This window comes from Thamnophis sirtalis, unplaced genomic scaffold (genome assembly GCF_051295495.1).
Source record: "Thamnophis sirtalis isolate CommonGarterSnake01/CBP01778 unplaced genomic scaffold, rThaSir2_p1.2 scaffold_1, whole genome shotgun sequence".
NCBI lineage: Eukaryota > Metazoa > Chordata > Lepidosauria > Squamata > Natricidae > Thamnophis > Thamnophis sirtalis.
In genome coordinates, this window is record NW_028261381.1 from 118,533,994 (window position 1) to 118,559,912 (window position 25,919).

Below are 25,919 nucleotides of genomic sequence, written 5' to 3' on the forward strand. Positions count from 1 at the left end.
CTTCATTAATCTTTTAAGAAATGCCTTCAAAATTGAAGAGCCTTCAGTCTGATGAAAATGTACATTAAAAGGAAGATAATGGTTTCTGTTGCTTCTGTCTTTTCAGAAGTCGCCACAAAACTTACCACAATTTGTGGAGGAAACCTCAGTCTTCTGGAAAAGGTTTTCAAAAAGTTGATGTGTAAAAAATAGTCAACCAGTAAGACTTTTCTTAATGGAAAATTATGGGAATACTTCCTTCATGAGTTATGAGATGGAATCATCGCATCCAACACATTATTATTATAGCCACATCCCCACTTTGTCTGGAGTCATTTTTGTAGGAAGTATAATTTCTATTGTTCAGAAGATAATTGTTGAATAAATTTTAAACAAACATCTTAACAAAATACTAGTAAAATATTTCACAAGATAAAGCTTTAAGCAGGAGAAAAAGAAATATTGCCATTTGGCAAAATGTGTCCCTCATTGTTGACCTTCAGTCACAAGTAATACATATACAGACACACAATTAAATATTAAAATCATGTGATAACGTGATGATTTCCTAGTAAATGCTTAGTAGATTGTATATTTCATTAGGAAGTAGATTTGATTAATGCTATGATAGCTTCATCTGTTTTGAGGCAGCTACACTGGAATTAAACATGTCTTCGTTTGTACTAGTTCGACGTTAAAGAACAAACAAAATCAAGTTGGTTTAAGAAGTAAATTCAATGTATCTGCCTATGTACTGTATAAAAAAATGTACTGATCAGAATAGTTTCTATTTGTCTAAGTTCTTAACTTCAGTTATGCTTTGGTTCAAGGGGAGCTCTTTGTAAAAAAGAAAGATATATTCTTGGTATCCTTTAGTACAAATCTAATATTTCCTGTCTTTAACAGCTGCATTATTTTTCCACATGCAGCTCATATGAATTTAAAAGGATTGGCATTGACAGATATTATTTTGGTCCATCTGTATATGAAGAGTATGGCCGATTTTGCAGTGATAAATTCAGTCTATATGACAGCATTTGATTTGTGTCCTCCAGCGAGGTAGGTTCATACTACTGCTGCCTTATATTTATGGTACACTGGAATATACTTCATTGCTACTAATGCTTTATTTATGACTTTTCTTCAGACTTGGTTTCTCTGTGTTTGGATTGGGTTTCCTTTCACCTCTTTGTATGTCTCTCTTCAAAGACACAATCTTTTATTCTCTATTGTAGCAGCTGCATCAGGAGTGCATGTGAATCTCTGATTTTAAAAAAAAATACTTTTGATACCGAACCTAATTTGTATTCCGTTATCCAAGATTCATCATATAGGTCTTTTAATGCAGTATCGTGCTTCATAATGAGTCCATGCTTTTCACGATTGAATTATGTAACCCAAACCTACTTTACTGAAGTATAATTCTGAAATAATTATCAGTTAGCTAGCTAACTAGTGCAATATAATAGTAAGGTGTTCTAAAAAATTTGGACAAAATGGTCTATCATCCCCTTATTAATTACAGCTTATAGACTTATTTATTGCCCTGTAGTGTTTTATAGCACTCTCTGGACAATTTACAATGTCAGCATCCTGCTCCCAATAATCTGAATCCTCATTTTATTGACATTGGAAGGATGGAATGCTGAGTCAACCTCGAGCCCCATCAGGATCAAATTCCAGGCTGTGGGCAGAGTTAGCCTGCAATACTGTATTGTGTTCCTGCTTCTTTTCCATTCTAACTTGGCAAAAGCTCCATTATTTTTTGTCCCATCAAATGCAGTAAACAGGGTTAAGAGTAAAGCAGCTTAGAAGATAGTGACATGATAAGCATCAGACACAGAATCTGCTAAATTAATAAAGAAGGCATTTTCAATTACAGGAGAGAAGATAAAATGTGCAGATTGAAAACTAAGAGCAGTATAGAAAGCTAATGCTCAGTGAAAGATTATAGTTTTAAATAATGACATTATCACTGGGACAGCTAAGACCATCTTGGAAACCATCTTGTTCTCTGTCAAAATTGCTATCTCTGAAAGCACTTGAACTGCAAGATGGGTGGTATATAAATTCAAATAAATAATTTCTCTTCTTTGTGCTTCACTAACTTTGTTAAAATTAAAGGTTTCCTTTTTTAATTGACTATTCTTATAATCTGCCATTATCAGATATTCCACTGTGGTAGGGACATTTCATTAACAAATTGAACAAACTCATTCATGTGTATCCTTCTTGATCTTCAGTAAACAAACAAGGATGCTAAAGAAATGTGTACTCTTAAAGAATGAATGGGAAGTGAGGTGCTTTCTTTTCAACATCAGCTTCTTTAACGTTATCTCACTTTCTGTGATTAGGGAAAAACTGAATATGAAAAACATCATATGAGAAAAGCTCTTCCCCTGCAGTTTTTAATGCAGTGTTACTAATAAATAGCTTTTACACACCTTTTACTTTTGCTGAACAGCAAGTACCCCGAACAGTGTCATTTTTAAATGTATTATTTACTTTATGGAGTTATACCCCACAATTGTGTTTATGCAAATACATGTTTTTTCAACTTAAAAAACAGAATAGAAAACATATTGAAAATAATGCCATTAAAAGCAGCAAATGAATTAATTAAGATCACCACAATAATATTGGTATATTCCTTAGAATAAAGTTCTTTCTACTTTTTCTAGAGCAGTTTTAACACAATACTTTTATTAGGTTAATTCTGGATTTACAAATCGGTGTTCAAATCCCTAAAGATTCCAGAATTTTCATCAGGAAAGATGCTTAAGAACTAGGGTACCCCCGGGATGGGGGTGTTAGTATTTTAAACTGTGTCTGTGGTAACTAACAGTCTTAGAATGCAGGAGTTGTTTCTGGCTACTATGAGCTAGCTTTAGTTTATATTTTTCATTCCTACCAAGATCTATAATTTGAATCCTAGCCTAATTTTTCCTCTCCACTTTTTCTTCTTCTTTTTATCTTGTGACTGAAGAGCTCATAAATTCAAATGTTGCACCCTATTTTGTAGAGCTAGAAAATAGTGCTATCTCCTTATGAGTGTTTTTCTCCCCTCATGGCCAATATATGGTTTAAAAATACTTTTAGGCATACTGTTCTATTGAACTTGCCATCTTGAATTTTAAGAGGGAATTCAGCACAGCAGTGTTCTTATTCCTCTTAATTTAAAATCATCTTTAAATATATTTCATTCCTGCCTTTTTAATAAGCATTTTAATATATAAAGCTAATGAAATAAGGACTGTACAATTAAAATATTTTAATGCTACATAAAATCTTTTTTAAGAAGGAATCTCTTTGGGATGTTTTTTTTTTCCCAGATGAGGGCTTTATTACTTATTCCATTTAGTAAGATATATTTTTCTTTACTTAGTAATAGCTTTTCAAGTAATTGGATCTTTGTGAAACTCATTGCATTGTAGATTTCTTTGAGATAAATAGCGTGTTTCTTATTAATACCATGCCCCATCCTTTACAGAAAAGCTGTAGGTTATCCTACTATACAATTGATTGAGAAGAAGCCAGAAAAATGTGAATTTAAGTTTAAATTTAAGCCTGAACCTATAGAAAGTATGCATTTCAATATAAACTGCTGGACCTGCTCTTGTACTATGAAAGAAGAGTTGAGAAAGACTTTTTAGGATCCTCATTCTGCCCTTTCTAAAATACTAATAGTAATAATAATAACAGAATAATAGAGTTTGAAGGGACCTTGAAGGTCTTCTAATTCACCCCCATGCTCAAGAAGGTTGGACTAGAAGATCCTATACCATTTCAGACAAATTGTTGTCCAATCTCTTCTTTAAAACCTTCAGTGTTTGAGCACCTATAACTTCTGGAGCCGAGTCATTCCATTGATTAATTGTTCTCACTGTCAAAATTTCTCCTTAGTTCTCGATTGCTTCTCTCCTTGACTGGTTTCCATCCATTGCTTCTTGTGCAGTCTTCAGATGCTTTGGAAAATAGATTAACCCCCCTCTTCTTTGTATTGGAACACTGCTATTATATCACCCCTAGTCCTTCTTTTTCACTGTTTCCTTCTTTTACTATTTCTCCTATATTATAAAGGAAGCAAGACAGGTAAAAACATTCAGTTGATGGAGTTTAGCAAGGCCTTTTCTAGCTATGAAATAAAGACATACAAAAAAGCATTGCACACTGAAAAGGATTCTTGAAATAATAATGGGAAACACTAGGATCATAATCAATAAATAAGGTCCAGAGTTACATGGACCAATATTCCTACTTGGATATTTTATAGGCATATTTTGACAAATTCCATATTGTTTGGGTGCCTCTTTGTGCTTGGTGAAAACTGCTCTACTGAATTAGAGGACACTCAGGAATATCAGGAAAGGCTGAGGGCTGCAGAGGAAGAAAAAAATAGCAGATATTGTGATCCTCACCCAGTAAGGAACTTAGTTTGACTCTCACTTTACTCAACGAATGGAAGGAATAAATCTACATTTAATCTTTTGTGGTTTTTTGCAACACAAAGGTACTTGAGTGTAAAATGAAGTTAATGGTTGAATCAGTCAGGGTTGGGCAACATTTGATAACTTCCAAGGCTACTATCCTTATCTGTGATGTGGTGCTGTCTCCTAGCTCTGCTTCTTATTGTCCCTGCCTATTAATTTGTTTTCCCTTCAGCTATTAATAGTACCAAAAGCAAAGCAAGGATACAAAGTTCTCCATTTGCTGTTCTTTCTCTCAGTGATAGCGGAGATTACTCTGAAGAGAAACTGGGAAATAGCAAGGATCAAGTGAGACTCTTGACTGGTATCTCAAGAATTCTTGCTCATTCTCATCATCCATCTCTGCCCTGTTGGTATAAATCTTAGGGATATTAAGAGTACAGCAACCAGAGCTCAGGGACAGTTTAATGTCTTTCAAATACTGCCAGTACATTTCTGTTGTTGTTATTTCAGGGTTTGTGTTGAAGCTCCATTGACGGAAGACCTGCTATTTCAGATGGACTGCCTTGCCCAAAAGGATGATAAGATGATCTCTGATGCATCTTGTTCCCAGAAACAGGTGATGCATGTCCAGAGTATTTCTCATTGGGCTCCTGCCAATATTGGTCCTTACAGTCAGTGCATACAGGTAAGATATCTTCATTTATGAAATATTTTCCCTATTGTAAACTTCAGTTAATATTGGCTCTTTGCATTACTTTCCTTTGGAGACAATCTAAACTTTATAGCTTAAAGTAGAGCAAGTTGGAAGGAGGAAATTGATAATATTTGATAACATTATCAAATTAATTATTATGAATTTGATTATATTACAATAGTAATACACATTGTTTTAATATTCAACAAAAGAAAATATATAAATGCTTGAGTATTAAAAAAAATTGGAAAAGCAAGAAAAAGATATCGTAGTATGGAGTAGATTATGAAATATAATGCCTGTTTTGTGAATGTAACAGATATTATATTTCATAATCTACTCCATACTATGATATCTTTTTGTGAAAATAATTATTCTGGTTTTTAAATTTGCATTCTTAGAAATAGGACTAAATTGGGTTGTTCCCTCAATTTTTCTTCCTTTTTTTACATTATATTTTTTATTTTAAAATTCATGATTCTTATATTCTGTTTTTATAACACTGAAGACTTTATTGCACTTCTATATGGCACTTGTAAAATAAATAATTTGTGTTTTAGGTTATATTCTAGGCTAAGAGAGTAATAATTATCATTATCAGATACACTACATTGCCAAATGTATTCACTCACAACTGATTATTTGGATGGGTGAGTGAATACTTTTGGCAATATAGTATATATGCATTATATTAAGTGGGAGCAGATAAGTAATCCTGGAGAGAGAGAGTTTGTGTGGAATGTGGTATTATATGTTATCTATTGGCCCCCAAAGCTATTTGCTATTATTTACCAGAATAAATAATATGAATATTTGCCAGTTTAAGATTATGCAGCCTGTCATGAATACTGTGAATATTGTCAGTAAGTTTCATATAACTTGAACTCCCAATAAATTCATTTCTAATTTTGCTATCTTGTTTTTTTTCCATTTTATTTTTGGATATTGCCAATAATGATTTGTGGGGGAGGGGGGAGTAAAGATCTTTTGGCTGGAGTATAATGAAGTTGACTTCAAATTGTGTATGGAGCATGGACAGTTTTTAAAGGCAACCAAGCAGAAAATACCTTTCTTTAGCAGACATTGTACTTGCATATTATTCTTAGATCAAAATTGAATTCTGACACTAAAATAGCAGGGAGAATTCATAAATGCTACAATTTAAAATGTACAAAAAATTGCTTTCTAACTCCCAGAGGAAACAGTATATGAATCTAATTCATATACTGTAGAATGAAAGATGCCGTCTTTTCAAACCACAGGTGCATTCATTCCAGAGTTTTATTGAATATTATACAACACATTGTGTAAGACAAGAAAAATTGGATTTTTTAAGAATAAATGTTCCATATTACTTGTTGAAACACTTTGTTTGCACATACCTTTCTTTCCACAGACAATGTGTATATCCTTATATCAATAAAACTTAAGCATGGCTGTAATATATTGATAGTTTAAAATATAGTCATGGCTATAATTATAATCTAGATCAGTGGTTCTCAACCTGTGAGTCGGGACCCCTTTGGGGGTCGAATGACCCTTTCACAAGGGTCGCCTAAGACCATCGGAAAATCAACGGTCTTAGGAACCTAGACACCAATTTTATGGTTGGGGGTCACCACAACCTGAGGAACTGTATTACAGAGCCGTGGCATTGTGAACGTTGAGAACCACTGATCTAGATCAACATCTAAAATTTAATCATTTTTGATATGAAGTTTAGGAAGAATGTTTCTGAAAAAATCTTTATTACTATACGTTTAATAGAAATTTGTATTCAATAAAACTGTAGCCTCTCAACAGAACATTAGTGTCTGTTATTCCTTCTCTAGATTTCGAGGCAGTGAAATTAATTTCTTTCATATGTAGTTTTTCTCCTGTAAATAATAACTTGAAGTTGTTTATTCAGGATAAAAATTTGTCTTAAAAATAGTCTCAATATGGTGAAAATCAAATTTGGTTTGGTATTTTCTTTTTTATGCAAGTGTGCAGACAGGAGAGAGGATGTTAAAACAGCTGCTAAAATTCTACATTTTAAAATATAAAATTATTACATAATTTGGATGGGATCTGGACACTTAGTACTTTGCTGGAATGAAACAAGCAATCCCCACCAACAATTTGATTTGATACCATGTTTCTCTATCAGCTGCTAGTAATAGGTTCTGTGGTTCATGCTTCATATTTACCAGACCACAGCTGAACCTGAGTGTGGTTAGGTGGTCTTTAAAATGTTGGCAATAGGTATAGGAGTTTCAGGGCATGGAATGTAGTCTAATTATGGGATTTTCATTTAATTTCTCTGTACTGATGGTTTTTGGGTCATTTAAGGGCCCATACACATTAATTGGGAATTACTGCTTACCCAAGCAGAACATGTAAACTGCATTTTGCAAATTTTCACCACTTACATACTAGTGTGAAGGTATTTAAAGTATAATTTGAATGAGATTTTTAGTTAACTCTATGCAGAATGTTTACCTCCAACACAATCTTATATCCATTTGCAATAATTCTGTCTAAGGTGCTGAAGCCAAAAAACTAACTAGAGGCCACAAGGTTTAATTTCGTGTATATGCTATTTACAGGTTAATTAGGACATTTAGCTTCTTTCTTAATACCACAAAATTAATCCCATAAAAATTAGCAATCTCGGAGGAGTCAGTTGTCAACTTGTGAGAGAATCCCTTTGCCATAATCTATTAAAATGCTGCTTTTATCTTGTCTTGCCTGTGTCATATTTTATGGATTTTTTCATAAACACTGCCTATACTTCATAAATGTCTCAATTTTCTAGTCTATTAACATTACTTCAAAAGCAATTGATAAAAGAGTAGGGCATGCATGAAATAATACACCAATAATGTGAAGTGCTGGAGGCAAGAACAGTGGGTAGTATCTGCACAGCTTGTGATCTGAAACAATGAAAGGATGTTTTATCTACTACAATAAAGAAACAAATGATATTCTTGATAGTGGAAGAAAAAGATTACAAGTAATTGGGCTTATGAAAAATTGGCTACTTGGGAAACAGCATATTTTAGAATAAGAGAAAGCAAATATCACTGTTTATGTGTTATACATATCCAGATTTTCATTCAAGTACATATGACAGACTCACCTCTAAACAGCTCTAGATGAACAAGAATACTATTTCTACCCACATATAAATATATGGCCAATCATATTTAATACATTGCTTTGGTCTTGGATATTAATCTATTACAGTTCTTGCCTAAACTCTATTTGGTGGAGAAAGTGAGTTATCATAAGATACAAGAAGCTTTCATATCTATACCTGCAATTTTATATCTTTTTAATGCCTGGCAAAAGTTTGTGCTTGATGTCTATAATAATTTGTGGGTGGAATTGTTTTTTTCCTCTTGTTTATATATAATTTTATTTAAAAATTAAATAGGAAGAAAAATGAATACCAGTTAATATAAAGAAAGAAATTAAAAGCTAAAAGTACAAGAAAGAAAGAAAATAATAGAAATATAGAAAAGATACAAAGATGTGGCTTCTGATCTTTTTATAGGAGTTCTAAGCACAAATTCATCTCTTACTCTATGGTTATAACATGAGTCTCTTTTTCTGTCTATCCTATCTAATCATAAAAACCATAAATCATTTTTTTTTACCATAAGGGGTTACCAGTCAGTAATTAATGTAGATATTAATAAAGGAAAAGTGTGGGCAATAAAATATCTGCAAGAAAACAACCAAGCTCAGAGAGCACCAATGAGCCCTAGTATAGACACTGTATTTTCTCTAATCAAAGAAGTGAATTTGGCCATTTTAGTAAGTTCCATAATCTCACCAACTATTCCTCCATCGTGAGTAATGCCCAATCTGTCCATCATTGTGTATACAATAATCTTGCTGCAGTTATCATATACAAAAACAAAATTCCATGACTTTTTCCCAACTGCTTCTCAATCCCAAAACATCTGGTCTCAACTGTATATTAATCTTTAAAATCCTCTCAATCAGTGTAAGTATATAAATACAAAATGTTCTAGCTTTTTTTACAATAGCAAGTCTGTTTTTCTAAAGTTGTGTCTATGAAATGCCTTCCAAGTAAACCAAGTTTTGATTAAAGGTTATGTGTCTGAAAAGCTGAGATTTACAGGAGCATATAATGTAAAACTGACTTGAGGAATGGCCAAAAGAATTGTAACATATAATTATATAATAAATCTGTACTTACTATGTAACAATAGGGGGAGTTGTGTGTTTTGGGAGCTCTATCCTTGAATTAGAATTTTTTGAAACTAAATTAGAGAAACAAATAATTTTATTATTTTTATTACAGGAGTTGCAGGCTGCTGCTGGGCTGTGCGGGAAGGCCAGTGGGGCTGTGAGTGGGTGTACATGAGTGCAGGTGGGCGAAAGGGTGCTGAACGCAGGTGCCCAGTTAGGTGGAGAGTGTTGTTTTGGAGTAGGAGATCCCTGGGATTTTGGGAGCTTCTTGGGAGAAAAAGTGGTGGGAGCGACTTACGGAAGTGACTTGGGAGTTCCCTTCTGGCTTCCTCATTGACTTTACTTATGGGAGGTTGGCAGGTAATATTGCAAGTAGTGATTGCGTGGGGCTGCTGCAACATCTGTAACTTTTCAAACCAGTCATACATCCACCTTGTTTGGTGCAATTATAATTTTGAATGTTCACTGAATGAGTTGTCATACTTTGAGGGCTGTCTGTACTCTCCCAGCATGCTGAGAATTCAGAGATTTGAAATCCAGGTAGAATTTTTGGTTTGAGGAGATTACCCTGCTAAGGAAAGCAGGATCTCTTCATACGGCGGGCCAAATCACGATTCCAATCCTAGACAGTTTTTCCCAATGAGACACGAATGCAAAGTCTGGATGAAATGGCTACTCTGTCTTTCCAGAGTGCTATATTTATTAGAAAAGTCAGTTTACATTGCCATACATCAAGAAAATAACAAATGACACAAAGGAATTCACAATCCTCTACTAATCTTATCAAAGAAGTTTACAATATACCCTTAATCAACATCTTGTCAAAGGGAGGGTAGAAAAGAGTGATAGAAGGTTTACAATAGAAGATTTACAATTGAATAGTAAGTGGTATAGCTGGAGAATGTTTGAAAGGAAGATAGAGGCTATATATCACAGCAGGGAGTAACTGGGAGTTATAATTCAACATAGACAGTTTGGAAGTAACTGGTCCTTGTTACATGGCTGCATTTTTATGAGTTAGGTCACAAAGGTGTATGTTTGGAATAAGGTTTCTTCATCTCTGTGCTGATAATGGAAGGTAAACATTCGAGATGAATTACCAACACCTTTTTATCTGCATCTTTCCCAAGAAATACCTTTAGGCTCTGGCAAATGTCCACTAAAGATGTTTTGATGTCTTTAGCTAATTTACCAGCCTTATTATAAAGGTACAATCTGGGATTCCCACATCTCCCCTTTTTTATTTTTTTAAAAAGAGGGATTAATTTGCCATGGGGAGCTTTTTTCTTATGAATTCCCCATTCATCGGATATCCAGGAATTATTAATTCTGATGTGTTGGCAGCCACTAGTAGAGCATGCTTCTGGACCGTAGCCTCAACTATGCTTTGTATAGTGGAACGTAACAAGGGTATTATGCAAGGCAACATGATTAGTCCCAATAATATCATTCCAATGAAAAATATTCCTTGTTTCCAATTGTTAAAAATACCTCCAAGCCATCCATCAGTGTCCAACATGCCTTTCCAAGTTTGTACTGGCACATGCGCAGTTTGTATCATTGTTCGAGTAATTTTTTCTATTACAATTCCAGAATCATCAATCTGTATACAACAATTGCTAAGATTAAATTTTCCACAAACTCCGCCTTCGGCTGCAAGCAAATAGTCTAAGGCTAAACGATTTTGCATAATATAAGTTCTTGACAATACACTTTCTTTTGCAAGTTTGGTTAACGCCAATGCAGTTTCATTTGTAATTATTTCTAATACAGCTTGTAATCTAATAATTCTATTAATCATATATATGGGGGTTCTATAACCCCATGAACCATCTTGTGCCCACGTGGCGGGATCATAATATGCAATAATTCTCTCTGGGGGCCATTCGTCATCCTTCCAATTTCCTATCTTTATCCCTTTAGAGAGATTTACTGAACGTTTACGTCTTCCAAGAGTATCATATACAGGGACCCCCAATTTTTGTTTTTTCTCTATAGGAATTAGGAAGAATGAGGGTTGAATCGCCCCCAAGATGCATGACCCATACCACCCCGCGGGTAACATATTATAGGCAAAGTTACCACATATCCAGTATAACCCATCAGGTGAATTCCACACAATAGTATCATTTTCAGGATCTGAAAGTCCTTGCAATTTAGTCACTTTCAGCAATGAGTTTTCAGGTTGGGTCATATTAATTTGTGAAACCCAAGTATTATTTTCCCATTCATTAGAACATTTTAGAAATCCCATAGGTTTGTTTCTTTTGATCCGATTGTTTTTATTTCTGGTATAACATATATGACCTATTATATGGGAAGTAACTTGCCAGGTTTCATTGAAGTTATTATTAAAGGTAAAATTCCCTTGCCATAGTGCTATCTCCGTATAATTTGCTTCCTGAACGTGCCACGGCCAACGGTCTCCCATAGTAGTACCTCCACATACAAAACAATTTTTTAACATAAGTTCTGTGGCAACTTCCTGGGCCAAATTAATAAACATATTTTTTGCTCGTGGAGGTGTAGGTAGATCATTAAGTTTAGCAATTTCCTGTTCATAACTCCAAAAAAACTTTACAGGTTGATTAGTTAATCTTGTTGCTTCAGTCTTTATAATAATATATCCATAAGGATCCTTTCCTGTTTTATCTATACCAATACCATAATGATAATATCGGGTACCCAAGGTACCTGCTATCTGTGCGGAAAGGCAGAGTGGGGTACAGTGATGGGATCGACAATTAGTAGTGGTTGGAGTAACAGAAAGATTGAAATTATTAGGTCCATAACCACTTGTATACCAATACACACTTGGTTGGGTATAGCCTCCATACGATGAAATCGTTGAGCGAGTAAATAAATATCTACGATTTTTGATATATGATTGTTCCCATGACTGTCCTCCACAGAGTACCCCTGCGGATCCCCCTCCTTGCCCTTTTTCAATTGCTAAACATGTATCAAAACAAACAGTAATAGGTGCTATCCCCCTTGAAACATTATGGGCTATGTACCCTAATAATCTTTGTGCTGTATGAAATTCATGTTTTAAACCAGATCCTCCTTTATAGCCATAAACATAGATACTACTTGTTACAGGTCCTACCGCCTTTGGTTCATAACATTGTATCCCATTTGGTGTATAGCACTGATTGTATTGTGTATTGTTATGTGTGCATGGTGGTATTATAGTTCCATTACATTCAGGCTTCATAGTATAATATATTAAGGTCATAGAAATTCTTGTGCCTTGTTTGGTTTTTTGTAAACAGGCTGTGCAAATGTCCTCTTTTATCTCTCTTTTTTGTAAATGACTATGTAAACCTCTTCCCCTCTCTTGTTGATAACTCAATAATGCTATAAACCATTCACTAACTGGGGGAAATTTTATACTTGCCCTTGAAGTTACTTCTGTTTTTATTATTTTATTAGGTAACCCTTTTTGATATTGTATACATTGATACCAACCTATAGAATTTTCTGTGATGATTATTCTAATTTGTGATAAACAACCATTCTCTTTCGGGTGGGAATTACCTCTCACATACCTGGAAGCCTTTTTGTATTTTGCAGGCAAAAATCGCCATGTAATCAAGCATGGTGCTTCTGGATTTTTCAAATGACAAGTTAAAGTAACTTGTGTATTGGCTTCTCCATATGTATTGTGAGGGTAAATACACATTCCTTGAGAATTGCAGTTTTCCCTAGCAGAATACGGAATCATTGCTCTTTTTGAGCGGTTGTGTAGGAAAGGAATCTCTTGGATATCCCCTATTATTCCCTTCTTAGTTTTACGTTCGTATTTACATGCTCCCCAAACTATTAAGAGTAAAATGCCCATCCCCAATACCATACCCAAAAGGTGCAATATAAAATGCTTAAAAGACATAGGAGTAACCCAGAAATCCCAAAAACCCATTTCTTGTCCAGGCAAAGGTTCTCTGATAAATGGGCATCGGGGTTGTCGCACCCTTGGGACATAGGGATGGCCAATGACTTGTTCCGGGCGGATCTTCATCTTAGGTATCAAAAGAGGGGTCAAGAGATCCTTGGTGATAATGGTTATAAAAAGGAATGTCAATAGCTTGTTGCACCGTTGGTGTGATACGAAGTTCAGTGTGAGATGGATTGGTGTAGGAAAAATATTCCTCAAGATATTGTTCAATTATCACAATGTCACACGGAATCTTGCAGTGGGTGCAAAGCACACAGTAAATGCAATGAGAGCAACAGCAGGCCTCGCAGGGACAGAGGCAAAACCAGCACATTGAGTGCAATAGCAGGTTAGTCGTCTGTCGTTTGGAACAGAAGAGACAGGCTTGCTTCTGGATTCTTTGTGTTATCCGTTCCTACCGCTTTCTCATGGAACGGTCGCACGCATCTTCCAGGAACCCACAAAACCTTGTCTGGAAGTTGCACGGCAGCGTAACCTCGTCCCCAGGTCACGAGCTCCACTGGTCCTTTCCACTGAGGGTCTGGTAATTGCCTGTAATAAACAAGAGGGCGGGGAGAGACTACACTATTGCTATTCTGAAAATGCCTCTCTGCCGCTGTGGAGGCTATAGGCGAGCCTGTAAGATTTAAAAAATTCTGAGTGTACAAAGCTTTACTCAGACGGTTTTGAATTTCAGGCAGCCCTATCTTAAAGGTATCTTTTTGCTTCTCAAGCATCATTTTTAAGGTTAAATTTGCTCTTTCTACTATTCCTTGTCCTTGGGAATTGTATGGAATGCCAAACTTATGAATAATCTTCCACTGATCGCAAAAGGTAGCGAAAGCAGAACTGCTATACGCAGATCCGTTGTCTGTCTTAATTTCCAAGGGATTTCCTAGGACTGAAAAGGAACGTATACAATGGTTAATCACCTGCTTCGCTGTCTCCCCTCTCTGTGGAGTTGCAAAAATAAAACCTGAAAAGGTATCCACTGTGACGTGAATATATTTCCAGGGTGCGAAGGGAGGGTATTGTGTAACGTCCATTTGCCATATCTCACATCGTTTAATTCCTCGGGGGTTTACCCCCATGGGAATCGCTGTTCCCTGCTTGCTGCAGGTTGAGCATTGCTGGATAATCGCCACAGCTTCTGTTTTTGAAATTCCAAACATCTTCATCAAGGCTTTTGCATTTTGATGAAAATATTCATGGCTTTCCCATGGGGTTGCAAATCCAACAAAACTTTCCCTAGCAGCTTTATCTGCATAATCATTCCCTTCTGTTAATATCCCAGGAAATGGTTGATGACTCCTGATATGAGCCACAAAATATTGAAATTTTCTGTCTACTATTAATTGCTGTAACTGTAAAAACATATCTAATAATTGCTTATCTAACGCTGGTGAAAGATAGGCATCAAACAAATTATTAATTACTTGATAAACATACAAAGAGTCCACAATTAAATTAATTTCTTGGTCTTTAAGCTTCTCAAAGGCCAAAATGGAAGCAGCTAATTCAGAACGTTGTGCTGAACTCTGGGGGGCAGTGTGATAAGTTATCCACTGTCCTGAGATCTGATACACACAAGCTCCCCTATTTTTTGTTCCATCAGCAAAAACTGTAACTGCTCCTTTAATAGGTAATTTACTTTGTAGCGAAGCCAATTGCAGGTGTTGTTGATTCAGCAACAAAAACCTGTAATCTGTGGGAAGGTGGTATTTAATTGTCCCTAAATAGTCACTTAAGGCCAATTGAAGTGCATCTGATATTTGAAAATACTTCTCCCACCATGGTAATGGGAATGGGACATAAATAATTTCTGGATCCATCCCCACCACAGCTCGAGCTCTCTCTCTTAACTTTATAATTATCTGGGATAACAATAAAGGTTTTGTTGAAACCGTCCTTCCTTGGGTGTTTGATAAATGTATCCATTCTATGATAAAAACCCTTTGTTGTTGTGTTTGTAATAAACATCCTGTGGGCAAGTTCTTAGTATTGAAAATAGCTGCTGAAAGAGGAGCGTGTGAAATCATCCTATCTACCCACTTCTTTGCTAAGGCCCTTTCAATGACCTGAATACACTGTTTTTCTCTCTCCCCTATTGTTAGTATTGAAGCAGGCTCTTTCCTCCCTGCCAGTAATGCAAATAAAGGTTGTAACTGACTTGTGGTTAAACCCATGTAAGAACGTGCCCAATTAATTGAACCCAAGTATTGTTGTAATTGCACCAAACTACATTTATCCATTTCAGGCAATTTTGGAATTACTGGTGAGGCATAAGTTGTCATTATCTTGTGTCCTAAGTACAAATACGGTGGCATTGTTTGAATTTTTTCTGAAGCAATTTTAAAACCTTTATAATTAAGTTCTTGCATAATTTCTGTTACCACTTCTGAGTGTGTATCTTGTGCATTCTTCTCTGTTGCCAATAAGATATCATCCATGTAGTGGTAGAATAAAGTACCCCTATATTTGGCTCTAAAATGTTTTAAAATTTTATTTATATAATATTGACAAAGAGTTGGGCTATTCAGCATTCCCTGAGGTAAAACTCTCCACTGATATCTTATTGTAGGTTCACTGTAATTTAAAACAGGAATAGTGAAAGCGAATAATATTCTGTCCTTTTTATGCAGAGGGATAGAGAAGAAAGCATCTTTTAAATCAATAACTGTTAATTCATAATTCTGAGGAATTATGTTAGGATTGGGCAAACCACATTGCAGAGGTCCCATGGGAGTTATCACTTCATTTATCTTTCTTAAATCCTGAAGCATCCTCCACCTTCCTGATTTCTTCTTTATTAAAAATACAGGAGTATTATAAGGGCTATTTGATAATTCTATCTTTTTATCTAATAACAACTGTTGAACAATTTCTTTTAAGGCTTCTAATTTAACAATAGGAAGTGGCCATTGATCAATCCATATAGGTGTGCTATTCTTTAATGTAAGTTTCATTAAGGGATCCATTTACAAGCAATTAGAGGTCTTTGGATTTCTTTGTTAGTTTATCCCTTTCTGGGACACACACTCATCCAGAAAAAACACTCTGCTTTTCTAACACTTCTCAGGTCCCTCCCCTTCTCTACTCTGCACTCTCTCCACTAATCTGGAAACAATAGCACACACACGTACCTTTAAACAACCTTGCAATTTGCTGTTTCTTTAAAAAAGAAACCCAAGTACCTTCATACCAACTTCTACCACCAATACACATTTGCACTGCAACTGAAATGCCCGTGCAAATTTATTTCACATTCAAAAATCCCTTTTTTCTTCAAGCCCAGCAACTATCACCACCGTTTCAAAAATTCATTAGCATACACACTCCCCCCGCTACTCCTGTTCCCTTCCAAAGAACAGCTTAGGGGGAAGAGAAAAGGGGGGGAAAAACTCACACAGACGATCACTTACACAGGCACGTAGCACAAAGCAGCACCTTTCAGACTTTGTCACTTTAAATCTTTAAATCTCTTTCCCTTGAAAAGCTGATGAGTCTTCCTCCAAGCAGCCGGGGAAACTCAAAAAGCAGTTTAAATCCTAACTGCTCTTTCACAGCTTCAAACCCAAATGAACTTATTTATTTAGTCAGCTGGCCAAACATATCACCATCAATCCAATTCAATTTTACACATTATTAAAAGCACCTAAAAGTTTTTTAACAGACATCACATCAAGGCAATCAAGTCCAATTACCTAGGTCTTCCCATTCAGTCAGGCTTTACCTCGTAAAAACCAACTATTAACAGCTTTTCAACACATCCCTTTTCCTTCCTACTAAGCAGCCATTACCATCATTTCCAACATTCATAAAAAAATAAAGAAAATCCCAACTCCTCTCCAGGTGTGAGAAAAAAATTATCCACATGCACCTCATGAAACGAAACTTTTAAGCCTGGGGAATGTATTGCCACTTTAAATCCTCATGGCTCTTTCCCTAAAGAATTTGAGGCTCGTGCTCCAAGCAGGGGGAGGGAAAAACAAACAAACTCAGAGAACAGTTTAAATCCTAACTGCGTTTCCTCCCCCCACAGAAAAGGCTTTGTTGGGGGTAGAAAGCTCCCAGAAAATCAGTTAAACACACGGCAGAAGCAAGGATAAAACTTTTAAAACATTTACTGGCTATTACCTTGAGGGTGTACAAAAACTTAGGCACACATTTACACAAAAATAAGGAAAAAATCAGAATAAGAAGTGAAAGAGGCAAAACTCTCAGGTTTCCACATCCTACATTCCCAGTACAATTTATTAAATTAGGGAAGGTACACATTCATGCACGCACAAAAACATTTTTCTCCATTCCAATTCAAATCCCATAAATCAATTACTCTATGAAACATCTGTGAAAAAATTTAGGTACTCAGGATGAGAAAAAACTTAAGAAAGACATCGTAAGAGGGACATCGTGGGGGGTAATAGAAGAGAGGCAGACGAGATCATTGAATATAAAAAGGAAGATAAGAAGCAGCCTGTTGTGAGAAGCAGAATGCCCCCAGGCTATTCCTCCCCCCTTTCCTGACAGTGAGTCAGGTTAGGAAGCAGGCAGAAACTTTCTCTAAAGAGAAATGCTCTGATGCTGAGGAGTTTTACGGACTAGGACTACGGGGGACAAAGAAATGCATATAAGGAGAAAGGAAGCCTCGAATTCAAAGTGTGAATTTAATAAAGAGGTTTCCAAATATGGCAGGGGGGTGCACGCAAGCAATCAACAGTCTCTAGATCTCTTTAGTTACTACAATCACGCCTAATCCTTAAGGGAAAAAATCCTTAAGTTAACAATCAACTTAAACAAATTAGCTCAAGTTTTTAATGGGCAGGAAATTTTAGACAGAAAATTATCCTGCTTTTTCCATACATGGAGGCAATCTCATTCCAATGTTAAGGTTGCCCCAAATTGGGAAAGCAAATCCCTTCCCCAAAGATTAACATGCAATTTTAAAACAACCGGGCGGATACGTGCCTTATTTGCTGAACCTGGAATTGAGACCTCTAACCACTCTGCACTGGACTGGGCCAACTGGACCCCACCTACTCCTTTAACAGCAGCGGTTGATTGTAAGGGCCAAGAAGAGGGCCATTGAGCAGAGCTTATCACTGAAACGTCAGCGCCCGTGTCTAAGATACCAGAAAAGGGAATGCCATTAAGAATTATGGTCAAAAAAGGTTTTTGAGCTTTTACTCCTGTGGTAAAGTAATTTTCATGTGTAGTAATCAATTCTCCCAAAGGCACCTTTTCACAATGCCTCAGAGGATTATATCCATAGGGATTAACTTCTAAAGAGACAGGGATAACAATAGCAGCATTTTCCCCCCCCTTTACTGTGAGCGGGCTGTCACAGATGCAAGCCAAAGCTAGAGAAGAGATGTCCGTACTTTCTAGCAGGAAGGGTGAGGCTAGGATCTTACGGGATATAAGGTCCCTATGGGGGTACATAATTAAGGGGGTTGCTGGTGGAAAATGGGCTGCTGACATATTTAATGGCAAAAAATATACTAATCCAGGAGTAAACATTTCAACTGTTTCTGAAGCTTGAATTATTACTGATTGCACAATTGCATCTTTTTCTGCAAAATCCACTGGTTTTCTTGGGGAGGTAACGATAGCAATGGGTTCAGGTTTATCAGATGGTAGTGAAACTATGGATTTATGATTTTTTGAAATAAATTCTGGACAGTTTACGTTAAAAGTGGCTCCTTTGATTAGCGGGCTGGAGTCACGCCCGCTGTTTAGTTTCCCGAATACTGTTGTCTATTTTCACTTTCTTTCTGACTGTTTTTCCCCCTACACTCCCTTCCCCAATGGCCATTTTTCCCACATTTGGGACAAGGGGTCTTAGGTCTGGCCCCCTCATTTTTAATGGGTGTTCCTGCCCCCCCCCCTGGGGCCCTGCACTGATTTTTAAAATAACTTGGCTTTCCACAATTAAAACAATTTCCCATCCTTGGTCCTCTAGATTTTTGATTATTTTGACTTATTACAAACGCATCGGCCATCAATTGTGCCTGATACGCAGCAGACCCTACCACTGAGGCTTTGCGTAAATAGTCTACCAGCCTCTTTGTTGAATCCCCTCTTAACGGCTCTAAAACCCTTTTACAGTCTTCCCAAAGCATGGCTTGCGTCATGCTGGGAACTGCCTTTGCCATCGAATACCATTCTATTGGTAACATAACATAGTTATCAGCTACATTTGCAAATAAACCTTGAACATATGGAGACAATAAGCCGTAAGTTGTTATGGCTGATTTTAGATCTTTTAAAACACTAGGTGGCAAGGGAGTGTGCACAGGATTTCGTCCTGTAAAATCAACGGGGAAAGCAGCTAACAATTTTAAGTCCTCTAATGTCACATTGTCACCACTTCTTGCTTTCTCCATTCCTGTGGTGAGAGGTCCATATGGACACTGATCATTTAAAACTGAGTAAATTTGAGATTTCTCTTCCTGAGGAGCTTGCTGTATAATTTCCTCTTTTATTTTTTCTATAATCTCTGTTGTAATCTCCTGCTTTACCTTCTCTACAATCTCTGCTGTTCCTTTTTCATATTTTTGAGGGATATTAGACCCTTCTTCTGGAGGAGTGTGCTGCAAAATTTCCTTTTTGATTTCTCTTTCTACTCTCCCTCCAGCTTTTATTGTTACATCCTCATATTTGGGAGGGGCGGTTGGTGTTAAAGTTGTTGATTCACCCGCCTGCTTTTTTGAAAAAGTAACTGTGTCTCCGTGATGGAGACAGAGGGCAGTTAAAACTTTTTTCCAATTTATTAATATAATTGGGAGTGCCCTGGGCTCCTCGTGCAAATAGGAGCCTATTTCCGCCCATATGTCTATATTAAGAGACCCAAAAGTTGGATAGCACGGGCAGTTCTGCCAAATGTATCTCATTAATTCCTGAATTCCTGTTTTGGTAGGAAATTCACTTTTCTCCTTTAATATAATTTCATAAGCCATAACAATCTGTCTAAGCTCCTTAAGGTGAGCCTTCTGCTCTTTAGACCAACCTGTCCCCCTAAGGCGGGCCGTCTGCCCTGTAGACAAATTTCCTCCCATACTCACGGATTTGCGCTGAGTGAGCGTTGGAAGTTGTTAGGCACGCCAGAGACTGGAAGTCCCTTTTCTGCGTCACACCTCGACGGATGCTTCGTTGTGAAAGTAGATCACGTCGGAGGTCACCAAATGAGGAGATTACCCTGCTAAGGAAAGCAGGATCTCTTCATACGGCGGGCCAAATCACGATTCCAATCCTAGACAGTTTTTCCCAATGAGACACGAATGCAAAGTCTGGATGAAATGGCTACTCTGTCTTTCCAGAGTGCTATATTTATTAGAAAAGTCAGTTTACATTGCCATACATCAAGAAAATAACAAATGACACAAAGGAATTCACAATCCTCTACTAATCTTATCAAAGAAGTTTACAATATACCCTTAATCAACATCTTGTCAAAGGGAGGGTAGAAAAGAGTGATAGAAGGTTTACAATAGAAGATTTACAATTGAATAGTAAGTGGTATAGCTGGAGAATGTTTGAAAGGAAGATAGAGGCTATATATCACAGCAGGGAGTAACTGGGAGTTATAATTCAACATAGACAGTTTGGAAGTAACTGGTCCTTGTTACATGGCTGCATTTTTATGAGTTAGGTCACAAAGGTGTATGTTTGGAATAAGGTTTCTTCATCTCTGTGCTGATAATGGAAGGTAAACATTCGAGATGAATTACCAACACCTTTTTATCTGCATCTTTCCCAAGAAATACCTTTAGGCTCTGGCAAATGTCCACTAAAGATGTTTTGATGTCTTTAGCTAATTTACCAGCCTTATTATAAAGGTACAATCTGGGATTCCCACATTGGTTGCCATGATTTATTCCAACTTCAACAGCAAAATGGAGACAGAACACTATATTTGATATTGAGCTTTTTAAAAAAACAATTGCAGACATGATGGGTATACATCTGTTATAATCTGATATTTGATTATTATTCAATTATATGCCATCAATCCAATATCACCTCTTAGATAGACCTTTTCCATTATGGTCTGTCCCAGCTTCTTCCTTTCCACCTTACAACAGCGTATCCATCACTATTGTGGTTGATTGTTCTCTTTTCTTCTTTCCCAGAGTATGAACTTCTTAAGGGTTCTGGTGTCAGCCCCAGTAGGTATACAAGATCAGGAAACAAACTCCACAGAAGAGTAAAACTATATCTTGGCTATAATAATAGAATGTTCCAAGTCTGATTGTGCAGTATAGTCTCCTCCTTCTTATAATTCAGAGAACCAAGGAGGTCCTTGTCTGAGTAACTTGTGAATATTATCTCAGTTCTCAAGCCATAAAAAAATATTTACCCCCTTTTACTACATAATACCCTAGTTCTTGTATATTTACTTAAGGCCATTCTCCTCAGTTGCTTCGGCTGGGTCTTATATAATGAGTATAATTTCAGCCTGAACATTAGTGTTTCATTGTTGTTTTTTCAAAGTTCTATATGCTATCAGTGGAATTATCAGGAGTCATTTTCAACATAAAAGTTCAAAAACTTCAATACTTTTTCTATCCTACCACCTCTTACTATATTCAATATCACAGTATCATCAGTGGAATCCTTCAGGTTTTGGGGTTCTATAATTCTCCAGAATTGGCAATGGACATCCAACATTAGAACCATTGTTAAAAAGGCACAACAGAGTATGTTCTTCCTGCGTCAATTCAGGAAGTTCAGATCCAAGGTCTCTTGATACAATTTTGCAGAACAATTACTGAGTCTGTAATTTGTATTTCTATAACTGTCCGGTTTGGTACAGAAAGCAAATAGACAGGTACAGATTCGAATGGATAGTTAGGACTGCAGAAAGAACAATTGCAATCAACCTGGCTTCCATGAAAGATCTGTATACTGCATAGATTAGAAGGAGGGCTGAGAAAATATCTATAGAGACTTCACATCCTGGACATAAACTGTTTCAATTCCTCCCCTCCCTTGGTATTATGATTATTACTCTGTCGCTTTGCATGTATACTGAGAGCTTCTGTACCAGAGACAAATTCCTGGTGTGTTTAATCATACATGGCCACACAAGTATTCTGTTCTGTTCTATTGCACACATATCCTACTTCTTCAAAGTTCAAACTAACAAATATAATTCTTCTTAATTTCCTTCATTTTCAAATCCAACAGAGCAGCTGTCTCTAATCTTTCCAGCTTGGCAAACCCATGGGGAGAGGGGCTGGGTTCCATGTGAGTGGCAAGTGCGCATGTGAGCTGGCATAAATGGAGCTTCGCATGCGAGCACCCAGTGCTCACACAAAAGGAGCCAAGATGTTCCCTGGGTTATCTCCATTGTGTTGGAAATGTGGAAGAAAGGATGGCACATTCTACCATATTTGGTGGTCCTGTACTGAGGCCACGAAATACTGGAAAAGGATTAAAAAATGGCTAAAAGAGGTTACCGGGGCAAACATGGAATGGAGACCCGATAACCTTCTACTAAGCATTAAACCAGAAAACATGAGCAGTTCAATATGGCATTTGAGCCTAAATATAATTGTGGCCGCAAGAATAACTTATGCACAATTTTGGAAATCCACTACCATACCGTCGGAAGATGCTATAATTAAAAAGATCTATGAATGTGCAGAAATGGACAGAATGACGGGTTGGCTGAGGGACAAAGGAGAAACGGAACATTACCTTAGCTGGAACTTATGGTATATGTGGGCGACAAGGAGAACAGCAGGGACTTAAAACGGGGAAAGTTAAAAGTGAACATGGGTATTGTAATAGATCCCTGAATTTTGTAATGAAAAGATGTGGCTTAGAGACCTAACAATGAGGAAGGAAAGAAAAAAGTTGGGCTGTGAATGACTGTCACCGCGGGGGGGGGGTGTATGTTTAAAATTGTATTTGTATTTGTATGTTTTACTCTTAAAAAAATGTATAACTAATAAAGATTACTTTTAAAAAAAAGGAGCTGTGTGAGCACACATTGCTCGCGCAAGTGAAGCTACCTGTACACATTCACCTGCCACTTCCGTGGCCCAGTTCTGAATGGGCCAGAGCCTGATAGTGGGCCACTGTCTACAGATAGTGGGCTGCAGAAGATGCTGTTTTTTAAAAAAAAATGACTTATGCACTTTGTTATTAAAGAAAACTCATTTTTCTGGGAAAATAGAATTACAAAGAAAGATGTCTCATTAGGAACAACTATTTTTAAAATAAGGTTCACATTTAATCAAATAGAAGACCTTCTATGAATTGTAACTGCCATTTAGATATTCAAGGATATTTGAGCCCAAGACTTTTAATTATATTTATTGCCATATCTACATGGCAGTGTATCATTAAAGCATGAATTAATAAATGAGAAAGTTCTATTTTAAGCCTGACTTTCTTGAGGCAGAATACATTTTAGTAACTATATGGTTGCAAGAGTAAATAATTGTACCTATGTCATTATTACAATGAATAATATTGCTTATGTTTTCTTGGAATATTTTATATCAAACAGAAATAGCACATTATTTGAGGCAGTTATATATAATAAAAGTTGCAAGTTCAGTGCAAATACAGCAAGGAGAGTTTTGGATAATGAAGCTGCATGTTAGCATGCAGAGTATCAAACTGGCAAGTATCTTGACTCACGTTAAAAGGAACCAATTCCCCAAATATGAGAACAAGTAAAATTTGCCAAACAAATAATTTCTGTGATCTTTTTGCTAGGAATCAGGTGGCATATCTGTTTAATAGGCTTTATTATTATTAAGGTTTTGTCAAGCAGAGGTTTAGACTGGATTTGGCATTGTTATTATTACAAAGAATCCTCGACTTACAACAGTTTATTTAGTGACCGTTCAAAGTTACAATGACACTGAAAAAGGTGACTTTACTGTTTTTCACATGACCATTGCAGCTTCCCCATGGTCACATGATTAAAATTCAGGCGCTTGGTTACTACTCACATTTATGACCATTGCAGTGTCCCGGAGTCAGATGATCCCCTTTTGTGAATTTTTGACAAGCAAACTAATGGGAAAGCCAGATTCATTTAACAACTGTGTTATTAATTTAACAACTGCAGTGATTCACTTAACAACTATGGAAAGGAAGATTGTAAAATTGCACAAAATACACTTTAAAAATGTCTCACTTAACAACAAACATTTTGGACTCAATTGTGGTCATAAGTCGAGGACTACCTGTGTATACAAAACAGTGTGATGCCACAGCTGCCAATTTTTTAGCTAGTGTTCATTTGCATCAAGTTCTTCCCAAGAGCCTAGGACAGGGATGTCTAACCTTTTTGTAAAGGTGTGCCAAAGACCCACAATCACATGCCCAGACCCACAATGGAATGCACCCCACCCACCTCCATGTGTGACACTCCCCTAAGCTCCGGAGGCTTTCCTGAAGCCTAGGGAGGGTGAAAACAGCCTCCCCTGGTTCCCCTGAAGGCAGAAACAGATCTTTTCTAAATTTCCAGTTGGCCCATTGGGCCCGTTTTTCACCTTCCCCAGGCTCTGGAGACTTTTCTGAAACCTAGGGAGGGTGAAAAACAGCCCAATAGGCCAACCGGAAGTTCAGGAATGAACTTCTGGTTGACCCGTTGGGCCTGTTTTTCACCCCTCCAGGCTCCGGAGGCCTCCCCATGTCCTCCAGAAGGCCAAAAATTAACTGGTTGGGACACAGATGCACGCCGGAGCTGAGGGCTGGCATGCCAGCAAATATGGCTCAATGTGCCACAGGTGGCATCCATGCCATAGGTTCGCCATCACGGGCCTAGGATATATTATACGGATCTAGGCATGCAGCCTTTTCCAATTGTCAGATAGAAATTTCGTGAATGTGTGCATTTTCAAAGTGTGGTCCACAATTTTTTTGCTCTTAGCACCCATGGTGCTAGTGGTGCCATTTACCACTTGGACAATTATGCCATAATTTTTCAACTTCAATTTTCATTCATTCATTCATTCATTCATTCATTCATTCATTCATTCATTCATCACATTTCTGTATTGCCCATCTCTCTCAGAGGGACTCTTGGCAAGGGACAATAAAATGTTAAAATATAAAACAGTATATATGAAAGTTTTAAAAAATAAGAGAAGGGAAGAGGTTAAAATTAGTTACATTGATGATTTTTTCCCAATTGTTTGTCATTTACTATCTCCTGATATTGCCACTTTGATTATCAACACTTTTCTCTTTTCAACAACAGTTATTTCTGATGTATTATGAGCCATGACTTATATTCAGAAATTCCAGAATATTTTAACATGCTCATTATTATTATTTGTAGTTTTCTTAAGCAGAAAATCAGATGACTAATCATGGTCTACTCCTACACAAATTGTTAAGTGCTTCTTTCTACTTTTCTTTCCTACATAAATTCCATTCTGTTAATTCTGGGAACAACTTAAAATTATTGGCCTTAAAATTATTAATGGGCCAACTATGGTATCATCTTTTTGTTTCATTACAAATCTATAGATGATTCCAAGTAGGATCTCTTACTTTCCCAAAGTAACTAGAAATCAAACTTTGTTTATGGCTTAACATTTTCTTTGATATGTCTAATTAGTCTCTATCAGCGTTTTTCAACTTTGGCAATTTTAAAATGTGTGGACTTCAACTCACATAATTCCACAGCCAACATATTGGCTGGGGA

General features: G+C 36.7%; 1 protein-coding gene across 1 annotated transcript in view; it reads left to right on the forward strand.

Annotated features, from left to right (window-relative positions):
- DPH6 (diphthamine biosynthesis 6) overlaps positions 1 to 25,919 on the forward strand; it is a 218,798-nt gene that overhangs the window by 95,416 nt on the left and 97,463 nt on the right. The window contains exons 11-12 of the mRNA XM_087723172.1: positions 909 to 1,038; positions 4,920 to 5,094. Of these exons, the coding sequence (XP_087579298.1) occupies positions 909 to 1,038; positions 4,920 to 5,094 (305 nt within the window). The remainder of the gene's footprint in view (positions 1 to 908; positions 1,039 to 4,919; positions 5,095 to 25,919) is intronic.